Raw genomic sequence first — 16,139 nt, 5'->3', positions numbered from 1 at the left:
GCGGGGGAGGGAAGAGGGCGTGAGGAGGGAAGGGAAGGGAGGGGAGGAGAGAGGAGAAGGGCGGAGTAAGAGGGAGGGGAAGGGGGCGGGGTGCGAGCGGGTCACGTGATTCGGCATGGAGGCGGTGGCGGCGGCCGGGAGGAGCCGCCGGGGCAGAAGCCGCACTTGTTAGTGTTGGGGGAGGAGGAGGCTGGGGGACGCTAACACCGTCTGCCCGGGACGCCGAGGAGAAGGCGGGAGGGGGGTGGGGGCGAGATCGGGCTCCGACCCCCAGCCGAGGGGATGAGGGGAGCATGGGCGCCAAGGAGTCACGGATCGGATTCCTCAGCTACGAGGAGGCGCTGAGGAGAGGTGAGGGGGGAGGGGTCTGGGCGAGCTGCCGGGGAGGCCGGCGACGGGCTGCCCTGAGGGTGGGTGACCGGGGAAGGGGAGGGGAGCTTGAGGGCGTGGGGCCTGAGGCGGAAGGGAAAGGAGGCCACGATGGGGATACCGTGGGGCAGAAGAGTCGGGTGGGAGCAGTGTTTGGGGATTGGGATCGTGTGGACGGGGGCGAAGCTTTCCCAGAGAGAGGGGTGTCAGGCGCTAGCAGGGCACTGCCCTTGCTCTGTGGTGGCGTTGTTATCCTGGATGTGTCCAGGGAAGTTCCTCCTCCCCCCTTTTCTTGGGTGGCACCAGCCCTTCCAGCCCCCCTCATCCTTTACTGCCATTTTCTCCTATCACTCCTTCATAAACCCTCCAGCAATATCCTAACCTCCTACCTAACAACCCCGGCTGGAAAGGGAGAGGGGAGGCGGCTGCAAAGCCCTCCTTTTGCGAAGTAGAAGCCCCTTCAAGCCCCTTCCAATTGTAGTGTCTCTGCCTTTTCCAAGGGCTTTTGGCAGTCTCTTGGGGGCTGTCACCATCCCCTGCCTGCCACCCCCTCACCCTTTGAGCAGCTGACTTTGATAAGAACGACCTGAAATTGAGTTGTGTTTGAGGTGAGATGAGACTGGACAGCTGGTGTTGCCAGAAGATCTTGTCTTCGGTTTCATCGCCTCAGACATTGGTCAGAGCCTTTCACTGCACTTGATCCCCAGTTCTCATCCCCTCCTTCCCCATGAAATGGCATTCGGAAATCCAGCATTCTGATATTGTGTTATAGCTCCCTTTAGAGACCGGCCTTGCTGTCAGTCCTAGCCTGCTGCTTATTGGCTCTGATGCACTGTATGTTGTCAGCCACCTCCAACCCCCTATCACTTACTCTGATACCGCTGTCCATGATCACTAAGGCACACGCTAACTCGAAGTGTCTATTGCACGGTTTATGGCCGGAATGTGACTTAATTTTTCATGACTGGGATTTCAATGTGTGTGTGTGTGTGTGTGCGCGCGCGCGCGCACGCGTGCGCGCTTGCTTGTATTTATTTCTTTTCGACATTTAATGGATTTTCTTGGTAAGAAGTGAAAAACATTAAGCAGCTTAGGTGCTAGGCATTATTGGTAACAGGTTTCTAAGTCAAGAAACCAGCCGTGCTCCAGGTGATGGTTTTAGTAGCTAAAGATATAAAATAAAAAATCTAGATTACAAGACAGGCATTCAAAATGAGAATTTAATAGTGAACTCTTGTTCATGTGTAGGAAGGAAAGGGGTAAGTTCAGTGGGCCATCACCTGGAAATAGATACAGAATTTTGATATATTCCTGTGGACTGACCAGAATAACAAAAGTATGCTTTTTAGGTCTTTTTTTTTTTTTTCCCCCTGTGGAACAGTATACTGATTGTTCTTAGGGACAATCTCACTTGAACTTTTTTCCTTTCTTCAATATGAGAAATACTCCAAATTCTTGATGTGTTTCCAGCTCTAGAAGGCTAGTCATTTCTGGGATGCTGTTGAACCTGACAGGTCTGGCCTCAATTAGGCAGTGGCTTACATGGCATGAAAGAGGACATCAGTCAAACTGAATTCACCTTCAAGGTTTAGCAGCGTTTAGTTTCTTAAGTTTGAGGGTGTTTTAGCTGACATTAAGGAATTCTGAAATTAAACTTTTATCCAACTCTAGCCTGCCTACTTTCATATAAAACTAAGATTCTACCTTTGTAAATATAAAGGAAATTAATAGTTGGTGTATTTTAAAGTGATTTGACCGAAGGTATTTGTTCAATTTGTTAGGAAGTGTCTGCTTGTTGAATTTTAAAGCATATATTTGAAGAGGTAGCAAAATATTTGTTAAAACCTTATTTAACTGTTGTTTGAATGAATTTATGTTTTATCATTTTTGCTGCAGAGGAAAACTAAGGCAAGAAAGAGAAGCAAGTTGATAACATAGCATTTCTAAATGTAAACCAGCAGCTCTTTCTTTTATGAAGTGGGTAGTTCTTTTGAATATGATACTGTTTACACTAGTAAATGTCAGATTTTGATATAGAATTTTTTTTAGTAAGGTTATAGAAGGAATTTTAAAGCTTTTGATAGAGCTAGAAAATAGTTTGAGAACTTTTTTGGGGCATGTGAATAATGTAAATAGGTACTGAAACTTCCATCCTTAGTCTTAGCTGCTTGCTTATATTGTATAAGGTGAATGGGAAGGGGGAAAGGATTGGACAAATACACATGGTGTGTTATATGAATCATTGTGCGAGTAAAAAGCAAGCTTGATAAACTACTGAAATACCTACTTGCTTGGCTTTACTTAAAAGTACTGAGCACTAAATAATGCCTAACCACAATTAGATAGTATTAAAAAATATCAAGTACATATTGCCACCTACAAATACGGAGTTACAAGCAGTTTATCTTGCAAAATGGGGCCTTGGAAATGGAGTGTTATGTGACAGATAACTCCTACTGAAAGGGCAGGCTAGTGACTTCTCATTTACATTTCAGAAGCTCTAGAAATTAGAAAGATTGGTTTTGCATACTAATTTAGCTACACTGTATATCAGTTTAATAAAAATTAATAATTTCCTTAAAATATACCTTAACTTTTTTTTTTTTCTTTAAGGGAGATGTATTAGTGGTAGCTTTTACTTTTGGCTTGTATCTATCTTTCTTAAATAGAACACAAGCTTTCCTTTGAAGGCTTGACTCTGGTTCAGTTGCATGTATTTTCTGAAGTACAGTATTACTGTACTTTATGGATAGTGAGAATTTTAGCATCTAAATTCTTCATCTCTTTACTTCATTTCCTTATTGCATCTTAAGTTTGTGGCTGTGTATTTCTAAAAATGTATTCTAAGTGCTTGGAACATAGCAATAAAAAAACGTTGAATGAAAGGAATTGCAGTTTAGAGCATTTCAGAACTCTCAAGAAACCTTAAAAAATCTCCAGTTCTTTAATTCTTTCTTCCTCCTCCTCTCTTCCTTCCTTGCACCATTCTGGAAACAGAATTATAAGGCTTTTTTTTTTTAAAGTAAGAATTGACTGAATTAAAATTGTCCTTAGCTTTTAAATTGTAGTAATAAAATACAGTAGGTAAATTTCTTCTAATCCCTTTCTTTAAGTAGAATTTGGCACTTGTATTAGACTAAGCAGCTGGCTGATGTCAAAAAGTTATGTTGTGGATTCACGTTTTCAAGTGTCTCTTTGCTCATACATTCAGCAAATTTTTACTGAGCGCTGTCTCTGACTTAGACACTGAAGAAACAGAGATGACTAAGACCCCTCTCCTATAGCCTGGGTGGATGATCTCCACCGAAGTGTACAGTATATATTGTAAGGTGTGTGTAGGACTGTCCATGGCAAGTGGGAATAAAATATCAGAACTTCTATGTTAAGATTCTTTTTTTGTGTTTTTTTGATTAATGGGCATAATATTTTCAAAAAGTAGTATATATGTATTTAATCTATAAATGATTAACATGCAGTATATTAAGTGCTCCAGTGCTATAGAAGGGAGTGCTGTAGGAATGTGGAGTGTGTGTGGGAGTATTTGGTGATCTGGAAGTGCCATATCACTACTCATTTCATAGTATGTGCTCAATTAATTGTTTATTAAAGAATTTAATTTCCTAGTCACTTAAAGGTTGTTGTGTTTGCTAGTGGAATAATTAGGCATGTAATAGTTGAGGATTTCAGAACTTTTCATTTTGCTTATCCACCAACCCTAATATGCTCTAAAACATTGACTCCCCAACCAAAATTTTATTCTCCATGTTTTGTAGTATTAATATTAAAATTTCATTAGTATTATACTACCTATGATGTGATGTTAACTGGTTTAGTATAAAATATCATTGTATAAATGGAAATTGAATTTCACATGTGGTACCTTCTGGGATGCACTATTCTCTTTTATTAAAGCACTAATTTGCCTTCATCTAAATTTGCTAAATTTACCAGTGAACGCTCTAGCATTAGTGTGGAATGGTAGGTTTGGGTCAAGCCTTTTGCAAGTATGCCTCGCCAGCTGTTATTATATGTAAAGGAGAAAAATGGTGCAATTTTAAATTAGTCTGCTTATATGTAGTCACCTAAGTAGTTACAAAGGTTCTGTTCTTCATAATCTCCAGTTTGACACTCCATATGAAGTGTCAGTGACAAAGAGGAGATAAATACACCAATGAACCCTGGATATGGGGGGAATGAGCAGAATGAGGTGACATCACTTGATGGTTAATGGCCTCCCCATTTACCAAACTGGACAGCTGTTGTTTGTTGTTCATTGTTTGTCTTCGTGCTTGGTTAGTGAGACTTCACAGTGACAGCATTCAGGGTTGCCTTCCAGAAAGATGTGTAAGTCACTTAGACTTGGGAGTGTGGTGACCAACCAACAGCCAGGTGTTTTCTCAGGAGACAGGGAAGAATTTTGGCACTTGATTTTATGATAGGTCCCAGGAAAAGTTAGGGAAGTGATTATTATTCTTGCTGTGGCTATAGAAAATCTGTTTTTGGAGCACTAGAGATTAATGCTGAGAGTTTAGAAGCTCCAATGTTAAACAGCTGCAGAGGTAAAGAGGTTTTTACTTATAAATTAAAAGTTGGTGGTTTGATAGTAGTACTGAGAAGGCTAAGATGGGACTGACAGTTTTTTTTTTAATATTTTTAAACTTTAAAAAAATTATTTAAACAATTTTATTTTATATTGGAGTATAGTTGATTTACAGTGTGTTAGTTTCAGGTGTACAGCAAAGTGATCCAGTTATACACATACATATATCTGTTCTTTTTCAGATTCTTTTCCCATTAAGGTTATTACAGAATATTGAGTAGAGTTCCCTGTGCTATACAGTAGGTTCTTGTTGACAGTTCTTTCCATACTGTTTCTAGAAAGCATGGCTTCTCTTTTCAGGGCTTGTTTATGCTTCTGCTTTTACCTTTTGGGCTTCATGATATTTGTGTTTAAATTGAGCCACCCACTCAGCCTCTTTCCTTTCTTCTAATAATAAAGAGCTCTTGGAGGTCAGAGGTGGATAGTTAATTACTGACCCAAAAGCCTGATAAAACTAGCTTTATGGTATTTACTGTTATAGTCAGAGACCTGTCTGTTAGAAGACCCATCTATTCAAAGATGAAGGCTTTCCCTTGTCACCCCGTTTTCATTAGGGATTTAATATTAACATAAGGCTCTTTTTACTTTAGAGGAATCCCAGGTTTATCACTATCTTGGAACAAGGTTCAGGAAAATTGATGGTTGTTGGAGTCCTTGATAACTGGACTGCATTAAGAGCAAATCTATGCTAAAATGAGGTTTTACAGAGGAAGTTCTCCTCTTTCATTTCTGTAAAGTTAGAATGTCTTAGCATCTTACCCCTTGCAGAAAAAACTTTCAAGGCTTGCTGTGGTGTCTTGCCTTTTCCTAATGACTTGTAAAAGAGTCTAGAGAGATTGCATTGTGAAAAGGCCCTTCTATCAAGCTAGGCCTCTCCTCGTCTTTCCCGTGGCAGTAAATGGCACCACTCTTCCAACATGGTGGGTAAAGCCGAAAATCTATAGACATCCTTACTTCCTCTCTTTCACAGTCTGACCTAACCTCTTATCCCCAGTTTGAGTCTGTTGCCTAGTCATGTAGTTTGGTATCCAGTCCAGTCTGTTGACTTCTCATCTTCACTGCCACTACTCTAGTCCCAGCTGCCATCCTCTCTTGCTAAGATACCATGCAGTGGTTTCCCAGTTTCACACAGTGGCCAGTGTAATCTTAAAATTCAAATCAGATCCTGTCATTCCTTTCTTCTCAGGCTGTTTTCCTCTCAGTCGGGAAAGGCTGTTTATACATTTTCACATGTCTGGCTCATTCTTCATACCTGAAGTCCTAACTCTGGTTGCCTCAGCTTGGCCTTTTCTTATCGTCTTATATGAAGTTGTCTTCTGTCAGTATTGCACTATTCTGTATAGTTCATAATTTGCGATTATCATGTTTATCGTCAGTCATGATGCTGAATCCCCACTGCCAAGATAGGTTCAGTGCCTGGTGTATCTTGTGCTCAGCAAATATTGCATGACTGGGTGAATATACAAATGATGGAGAGAAGATTTGGAGAACTGCATAATGTTTGTGAGGTTGGGGGGTAAAGAGTGGAGTATTGACAGGGATTGAGTATACTGAGCAATCCATCTCAGAATTTCTTTGCCTTTCATCAGCTTTGAAAATCTTTGAAAAAAATTGCTAAAGGTTTTGAATCATAGTTAAAAACATGGGAGCCTTAAAAGTAATATGTAATTTTGTCTGTTTAGTTCAGATATTTAAGTTCATACCTAATAATGTAAAGTCCTGAGTAGTCATTGAGAGACTAGTATGGTGGTAAGTATTATGTTTATGAACACTTAAGAATGTCTTTTAGTAATACTTAATATTTAATAATTTGGCTCATAAAGTGATTTTTTTGAAGCAATTTATTTTATTTTATTTTTTTAATTTAAAAATTTATTTATTTTATTTATTTTTGGCTGCATTGGGTCTTCGTTGCTGCACGTGGGATTTCTCTAGTTGCGGCGAGCGGGGGCTACTCTTCGTTGCTGTGCGTGGGCTTATTGTTGTGGCTTCTCTTGTTGAGGAGCACAGGCTCTAGACATGCGGGCTTCAGTAGTTATGGCACGTGGCCTCAGTAGTTGTGGCTCATGGGCTCTAGGTTTCAGGCTTAGCAGTTGTGGTGCAGGGGCTTAGTTGCTCAGGGGCTTAGTTGCTCCGCGGCATGTGGGATCTTCCCGGCCCAGGGCTTGAACCTGTGTCTCCTGCATTGGCAGGCGGATTCTTAGCCACTGCGCCACCAGGAAAGTCCCTAAATTTATTAATTTGGTCTTTATGTCTTGAAATTATATGCTTGTATTGCTACTTTTTTTTTCCATTTAAGGAGTATTTATTGTGTTCCCACTATTAAAGATGAGGACTTGGCTCTTTTTCTATACTGCTACCAGTCCTCAAAGGACACACGTGCTCCTATCCTCCCATTTCCTTATCTTAGTATATGCATGTTTTAATTTTGGTTAGGGATCATTGTTCGCTGTTTACATAATTAGGCCTTTGTAAATGCTGTTCACAGCTAAGCTATTTAATATACTAGGATTACTTTTCCTTTCCTGTACACTTGATTTCCTCTTAAATATTTCCTTTAATAATTGCTTTTTATATTATTTGCTTAGGTTTCTATTTACTATAATTCAACCGCCAAAGTTACCAACAAATGTTAAATCTACTCCATATGTTTTGTTTTTTAAAAAAATTATTTATTTATTTATTTTTGGCTGTGTTGGGTCTTCGTTGCTGCATGTGGACTTTCTCTAGTTGCCGTGCACAGCCTTCTCACTGCAGTGGCTTCTCTTGTTGTGGAGCACAGGCTCTAGGAGCGTGGGCTTCAGTAGTTGTGGCGCATGGGCTTAGTTGCTCTGCGGCATGTGGGATCTTCCCAGACCAGGGATCGAAACTGTGTCGCCTGCATTGGCAGGTGGATTCTCAACCACTGTGCCACCAGGGAAGTCCCTACTCCATATGTTAATATGCATCAGGTGTTCACTCAGTTCACCATATTAGAAAAAACTTTTCCTGGAACTTTCTGGCCTGCTCCAATCTGTACCTTTTGCCTTTGTGCTTAAAGCATAGCTGCCATCCTGGGATCTTCCTCAGCATTATTCTGGGGATTTCCTTCGCTGTCCTGTGTTGGATCCTGTTGTCTGTATTCTTCGTTTCCTCTTTCTTGATTTACCCTTCCATTTTGGTGGGACACCACCGCGCAGCTTGCGGGATCTTGGTTCCCTGACCAGGGATTGAACCCGCCCGCCAGGCAGTGGACGGGGATCGAACCTGTGCCCCCTGCAGTGGAAGCACAGAGTCTTAACCACTGGACCACCAGGGAAGTCCCGAGTCTGGTGCTTTTTTAAAAATAATTCTTATATCTCTACTTTTTAATTTCCGAGAGGCCTTCCATGCTTTTACCAACTAGTTATTTTGAAGTTCCTTTTTAATAATCCTTATACTTAATCTTCAGTCGTGTGGATCTTAATTTAAGGCTCAGGGCAGATTCACTGCAGTGTTCACTTAGAGACTGGGGTAGGAGGAAGACATTGCCACAGAATACAGTTTTCATGATCATATACCACTAGGGTATAAAACTCCATGAGGGTGGGGAATTGTCTTACTCACTGCTGTATCCTTAGCACTTGCACAGTGCCTGTCACACATTAGCTAATCAATACATATTTGTTGAATGAGTGAATTTTATATCAAAGCAATCTTTTCTAAAAACCACATTGAATTTTTAGAGGGAAATTGGTTCGGATATGTGTGTGTGCTCATGTATGTGCGCCCAGAGGCTTAAAACTCATGTTTTCTTATCTATAGTATATATGTATTTAAATGCATCTTTTACTTTTAAAAAATGGTTAGTTGTATCAGGCATGTTATTATGTCATTTTTGGCTCTGCTTTAAAGTTGGTTTTGGAATCTGTTGGTGAGTAGCTGTGGTAGGAAGCTGTGGTGGGTTTGGAACAGTTGTTTGATTAATAAATTTGGTTTAGAGATTCTTTAGTTTATGTAAGCATCTATAAATGAAATCTTTCACTGTATAGAGTTTTATAGATCAGAAGTTATTCATTTTGTCAGAGATGCTGACTTGAGAATACCTCTTTACAGCTGATTATGGAGGGACAAATTGCTTATTCTTTGTAGGCTTAGAGGTGTAGTAAGGAGCAATTACCTAATGGTGGAAACATTTTATATTGTCACATTGCTGGTACCATAGAGATTCAAACTGAAGTTGACAGATGATTGCCAAGCAAATATATTTATTTTTAAAAATTTTTATTTATGGCTGTGTTGGGTCTTCGTCGCTGCGCGTGGGCCCTCTCTAGTTGTGCCGAGTGGGGGCTAGTGCGCGGGCTTCTCATTGCGCTGGCCTCTCCCGTTGCGGAGCACGGGCTCTAGGTGCATGGACCTCAGTAGTTGTGGCTCGTGGGCTCCAGAGCGCAGGCTCAGTAGTTGTGGTGCATGGGCTTAGTCGCTCCGTGGCACGTGGGATCTTCCAGGACCAGTGCTCGAACCCGCGTCCCCTGCATTGGCAGGCAGGTTTCTAACCACTGCACCACCAGGGAAGTTCCAAGCAAATATATTTAAATAATAAAGGAAAATAGGACATCAACTGAATGAACACTTGGCAATGAATAACATCTCATAGAAAAATGTTCCATTTTGAGTGGAGCATGTTTCTTATATTATTTCAGTAGACTCCAAAACTAAATGCAGCTTCGGGCCCAAGCCAGAAACCTAGTCATCAGTTGAGACTCTTTCTTTCCTCTGTTCACATTTAATCAGTCACAGTGTCCTTTTGGTGCTACCTTCATATTATCTTCTGTTTCTTCTCCACCTTTAAAGTCATTGCCTTAGAAAAGGGCTTCATCTGTCCCCTGGACTATTAGTCTCATACCCCTCCAATCCATTATACATCTGGAATAGTCTTTCTGAAATATACATCTGGTCATTTTACTCAAGTGCCTTTCAGTGGAAGGTACACATGGTTTGATGTCAGTCTTTTTAGCATGGCAAGCCCTGGTAGTTTCTGTGATTTGGTCCTTGTCTGAATACTCTGTGCCTTTGAAAATGCTGCTTCCTAGATCTGGGAATGCCCCCCTTCATTACTTACATACAACAAAATCTCACTGTACAGCTTGATGAAATTTTAGGTATGTACCCAAGTAACCACCATGCAAAACCAAGATAAAGAACATTCCCACAGCCCCAGTAGGTTCCCTCCTAACCTCTCCCAGTTGATACTGCCCTTCAGAGGTAACCACTGTTTTGACTTCTATCACTGTAGATTAGTTTTGCTTATTTTTGAGTCTCGTATGAATAGAATCACGCAATATTTACTTTTTTTGTGCACAGTGAACTCATTAAAAAAAAATTGAGTGTGAACTCATTTTTAAGACCAAATTTTAAGCCTTTTCTCTATGAAGTAAATTCTTGAGAAGATTACTAGTATCTTGAATTAGCGTCAATGTATTATTTTCATTTCTAGAAGCTGACGTAGAGGCTGGCATGAAGCACATGCTCATCAATGAATTTACATACATCTTTCTCCCTGAACCATCTGCCTTACTAGATCCTCATCCATCAAAACTAAACCCAGGCATCAAGTCCTTTTAGAAGCCTTCCCTGATACTGCTCCGACTTTCTCTCCTGCTGTAATATGCTTTTATTGTAGTAGTTATCCCACTGCATTATAGCTGCTGGTTTAATTGGCTGTCTCCTCTACTTTATGTTGAGTTCTGAAATCCTTCAGAATGAGAACTCTGGGGTCTAGAAGGTGCCTGGTAGGGCTTATTAAAATGTTGACTGAATGAATGGGACAACTTAGTGCCTTTTGAATAAAGGAGAACGCTCACAGAATAAAGCTAGTAGTAATAATCTGGTAAATTGTATTTTTACAGGATAAATTATGGTTGTTTCATGATATTTATGCAAATATTTAAATGTTCCAGGAATATAAACATTTAAAATTGGGTTAAAAACTGGCTCTATACTAAAATTACATGAATCCACAAAGCACTCCATAGAAGATACGAAGGAAAACAGAAACATGACCTTATATGCAAGGACTAGTAGATTCCTTTTTTAAATATTTATTTATTTATTTATTTATTTATTTTATTTATTTATTCGTTTGCGCCAGGTGTTAGTTGTGGCAGGCAGCTCATTAGTTGCGGCTCGCGGGCTCCTTGGTTGCGGTTCGCTGGTTCCTTAGTGGGGGCTTGTGGGCTCCTTAGTTGTGGCTTGCCAACTCCTTAGTTGTGGCATGCAAACTTTTTTTTTTTTTAATTTTTAGTTTTCTAAAAAATCTTTATTGGAGTATAATTGCTTTACAGTGGTGTGTTAGTTTCTGCTTCATAACAAAGTGAATCAGCTATATGCATAAGTATATCCCTATACACCCTCCCTCTTGCGTCTCCCTCCCACCCTCCCTATCCCACCCCTCTAGGTGGTCACAAAGCACCGAGCTGATCTCCCTGTGCTATGCAGCTGCTTCCCACTAGCTATCTATTTTACATTTGGTAGTGTATATACGTCCATGCCACTCTCTCACTTCGTCCAGGGTTACCCTTCCCACTCCCTGTGTCCTCAAGTCCATTTTCTACATCTGTGTCTTTATTCCTGTCCTGACCCTAGGTTCATCAGAACCTTTTTTTTTTTTCTTTTTAGGTTCCATATATATGTGTTAGCATACGGTATTTGTTTTTCTCTTTCTGACTTACTTCACTCTGTATGACAGACTCTAGGCCCATCCACCTCACTACAAATAACTCAATTTCGTTTCTTTTTATGGCTGAGTAATATTCCATTATATATATTTGCCACATCTTCTTTATCCATTCATCTGTCGATGGACACTTAGGTTGCTTCCATGTCCTGGCTGTTGTAAATAGAGCTGCAATGAACATTGTGGTCCATGTCTCTTTCTGAATTATGGTTTTCTCAGGGTATATGCCCAGTAGTGGGATTGCTGGGTCGTATAGTAGTTCTATTTTTAGTTTTTAAAGGAACCTCCATACTGTTCTCCATACTGGCTGTATCAATTTACATTCCCACAAACAGTGCAAGAGGGTTTCCTTTTCTCCACACCCTCTCCAGCATTTATTGTTTGTAGATTTTTTGATGATGGCCATTCTGACCAGTGTGAGATGATATCTCATTGTCGTTTTGATTTGCATTTCTCTAATGATTAATGATGTTGAGCATTCTTTCATGTGTTTGTTGGCAATCTGTGTATCTTCTTTGGAGAAATGTCTATTTAGGTCTTCTGCCCATTTTTGGATTGGGTTGTTTGTTTTTTTTGATATTGAGCTGCATGACTTGCTTGTATGTTTTGGAGATTAATCCTTTGTCAGTTGCTTCATTTTCAAATATTTTCTCCCATTCTGAGGGTTGTCTTTCATCTTGCTTATGGTTTCCTTGTTTATTTTTGTTTTTATTTCCATTTCTCTAAGAGGTGGGTCAAAAAGGATCTTGCTGTGATTTATGTCATAGAGTGTTCTGCCTGTGTTTTCCTCTAAGAGTTTGATGGTGTCTGCCCTTACATTTAGGTCTTTAATCCATTTGGAGTTTATTTTTGTGTAAGTGTTAGGGAGTGTTCTAATTTCATTCTTTTACATGTAGCTGTCCAGTTTTCCCAGCACTACTTATTGAAGAGGATGTCTTTTCTCCATTTTATATTCTTGCCTCTTTTATCAAAAATAAGGTGACCATATGTGCGTGGGTTTATCTCTGGGCTTTCTATCCTGTTCCATTGATCTATATTTCTGATTTTGTTCCAGTACCATACTCTCTTGATTACTGTAGCTTTGTAGTATAGTCAGAAGCCCGGGAGCCTGATTCCTCCAGCTCTGTTTTTCTTTCTCAAGATTGCTTTGGCTATTCGGGGTCTTTTGTGTTTCCATACAAATTGTGAAATTTTTTGTTGTGGTTCTGTAATAAATGCCAGTGGTAGTTTGATAGGGATTGCATTGAATCTGTAGATTGCTTTGGGTGGTATAGTCATTTTCACAATGTTGATTCTTCCAATCCAAGAACATGGTATATCTCTCCATCTGTTTGTATTATCTTTAATTTTTTTCATCAGTGTCTTATAGTTTTCTGCATACAGGTCTTTTGTCTCCTTAGGTAGGTTTATTCCTAGGTATTTTATTCTTTTTGTTGCAGTGGTAAATGGGAGTGTTTCCTTAATTTCTCTTTCAGATTTTTCATCATTAGTATATAGCAATGCAAGAGATTTCTGTGCATTAATTTTGAATCCTGCTACTTTACCAAATTCGTTGATTAGCTGTAGTAGTTTCCTGGTAGCATCTTTAGGATTCTCTATGTATAGCATCATGTCATCTGCAAAGAGTGACAGCTTTACTTCTTTTTTTTTTTTTTTTAATGGTACACGGGCCTCTCACTGTTTTGGCCTCTCCCGTTGCGGAGCACAGGCTCCGGACACGCAGGCTAAGCGGCCATGGCTCACGGGCCCAGCCACTCCGCGGCATGTGGGATCTTCCCGGACCGGGGCACAAACCCGCGTCCCCTGCATCGGCAGGCGGACTCTCAACCACTGTGCCACCAGGGAAGCCCTTTACTTCTTCTTTTCCAATTTGGATTCCTTTTATTTCTTTTTCTTCTCTGATTGCTGTGGCTAAAGCTTCCATCTATGTTGAATAATAGGGTGAGAGTGGACAACCTTGTCTTGTTCCTGATCTTAGTGGAAATGGTTTCAGTTTTTCACCATTGAGGATGATGTTGACTGTGGGTTTTTCATATATGACCTGTATTATATTGAGGTAAGTTCCCTCTATGCCTACTTTCTGGAGGGTGTTTATCATAAATGGGTGTTGAATTTTGTCAAAAGCTTTTTCTGCATCTATTGAGATGATCATATGGTTTTTCTCCTTCAATTTTTAATATGGTTTATCACATTGATTGATTTGCATATATTGAAGAATCCTTTCATTCCCCACTTGATCATGGTGTATGATCCTTTTAATGTGCTTTTGGGTTCTGTGTGCTAGTATTTTGTTGAGGATTTTTGCATCTATGTTCATCAGTGATATTGGCCTGTAGTTTTCTTTCTTTGTGGCATCTTTGTCTGGTTTTGGTATCAGAGTGATGGTGGCCTTGTAGAATGAGTTTGGGAGTGTTCCTCCCTCTGCTGTATTTTGGAAGAGTTTGAGAAGGATGGGTGTTAGCTCTTCTCTACATATTTGATAGAAATTGCCTGTGAAGCCATCTGGTCCTGGACTTTTGTTTGTTGAAAGATTTTTAATCACAGTTTCTATTTCATTACTTGTGATTGATCTGTTCATATTTTCTCTTTCTTCCTGGTTCAGTCTTGGAAGGTTGTGCTTTTCTAAGAATTTGTCCATTTCTTCCAGGTTGTCCATTTTATTGGCATAGAGTTGCTTGTAGTAATCTCTCATGATCCTTTGTATTTCTGCATTGTCAGTTGTTACTTCTCCTTTTTCATTTCTAATTCTATTGATTTGAGTCTTCTCCCTTTTTTTCTTGATGAGTGTGGCTAATGGTTTGTCTATTTTGTTTATCTTCTCAAAGAACCAGCTTTTAGTTTTATTGATCTTTGCTATCGTTTCCTTCATTTCTTTTTCATTTATTTCTGATCTGATCTTTATGATTTCTTTCCTTCTGCTAGCTTTGGGGGTTTTTTGTTCTTCTTCCTCTAATTGCTTTAGGTGCAGGGTCAGGTTGTTTGCTCGAGATGTTTCCTGTTTCTTAAGGTGGGATTGTATTGCTATAAATTTCCCCCTTAGAACTGCTTTTGCTGCGTCCCATAGGTTTTGGGTCGTCGTGTCTCCATTGTCATTTGTTTCTAGGTATTTTTTAATTTCCTCTTTGATTTCTTCAGTGATCACTTCGTTATTGAGTAGTGTATTGTTTAGCCTCCATGTGTTTGTATTTTTTACAGATCTTTTCCTGTAATTGATGTCTAGTCTCATAGCATTGTGGTCGCAAAACATATTTGATACGATTTCAATTTTCTTAAATTTACCAAGGCTTGATTTGTGACGCAAGATATGATCTGTCCTGGAGAATGTTCCATGAGCACTTGAGAAGAAAGTGTGTTCTGTTTTTTTTGGATGGAATGTCCTATAAATATCAATTAAGTCCATCTTGTTTAATGTATCATTTAAAGCTTGTGCTTCCTTATTTTTCATTTTGGATGATCTGTCCATTGGTGAAAGTGGGGTGTTAAAGGCCCCTACTGTGATTGTGTTACTGTCGATTTCCCCTTTTATGGCTGTTAGCACTTGCCTTATGTGTTGAGGTGCTCCTATGTTGGGTGCATAAATATTTACAATTGTTATATCTTCTTCTTGGATCGATCCCTTGATCATTATGTAGCATCCTTCTTTGTCTCTTTTAATAGCCTTTATTTTAAAGTCTATTTTGTCTGATATGAGAAGTGCTGCTCCAGATTTCTTTTGATTTCCATTTGCATGGAATATCTCTTTCCATCCCCTCACTTTCAGTCTGTATGTGTCCCTAGGTTGAAGTGGGTCTCTTGTTGACAGCATATATATGGGTCTTGTTTTTGTATCCATTCAGCCAGTCTATGTCTTTTGGTTGGAGCATGTAATCCATTTATATTTAAGGTAATTGTCGATATGTATGTTTCTATTACCATTTTTTAAATTGTTTTGGGTTGTTATTGCAGATCTTTTCCTTCTCTTGTGTTTCCTGCCTAGAGAAATTCCTTTAGCATTTGTTGTAAAGCTGCTTTGGTGGTGCTGAATTCTCTTAGCTTTTGCTTGTCTGTAAAGGTTTTAATTTCTCCAACGAATTTGAATGAGATCCTTGCTGGGTAGAGTAATCTTGGTTGTAGGTTTTTCCCTTTCATCACTTTAAATATGTCTTGCCACTCCCTTCTGGCTTGCAGAGTTTCTGCTGAAAGATCAGCTGTTAACGTTATGAGGATATCTTTGTATGTTATTTGTTGTTTTTCCCTTACTGCTTTTAATATTTTTTCTTTGTATTTAATATTTGATAGTTTGATTAATATTTGTCTTGATGTATTTCTCCTTGGATTTATCCTGTATGGGACTCTCTGTGCTTCCTGGACTTGATTGGCTATTTCCTTTCCCATATTAGGGAAGTTTTCAACTATAATCTCTTCAAATATTTTCTCAGTCCCTTTCTTTTTCTCTTCTTCTTCTGGGACCCCTATAATTTGAATGTTGGTGCGTTT

General features: G+C 39.6%; 1 protein-coding gene across 2 annotated transcripts in view; it reads left to right on the top strand.

Moving 5' to 3' along the window:
- Positions 1-205: 205 nt before the first annotated feature.
- The window catches only part of USP32 (ubiquitin specific peptidase 32), a 210,352-nt gene continuing 194,418 nt past the window's right edge, over positions 206-16,139 (top strand). For both annotated transcript variants that reach the window (XM_082603170.1, XM_082603169.1), the window contains exon 1: positions 206-351. In XM_082603170.1, coding sequence (XP_082459296.1) covers positions 294-351 — 58 coding nt within the window. In that variant the 5' untranslated portion in view covers positions 206-293. The remainder of the gene's footprint in view (positions 352-16,139) is intronic.

The sequence above is a fragment of the Mesoplodon mirus genome, assembly GCF_964341445.2.
Source record: "Mesoplodon mirus genome assembly, chromosome: 18".
Taxonomy (NCBI): domain Eukaryota; kingdom Metazoa; phylum Chordata; class Mammalia; order Artiodactyla; family Ziphiidae; genus Mesoplodon; species Mesoplodon mirus.
Note: the sequence above shows the minus strand (reverse complement) of the source record. Positions and strands in the feature narration are given on the sequence as shown.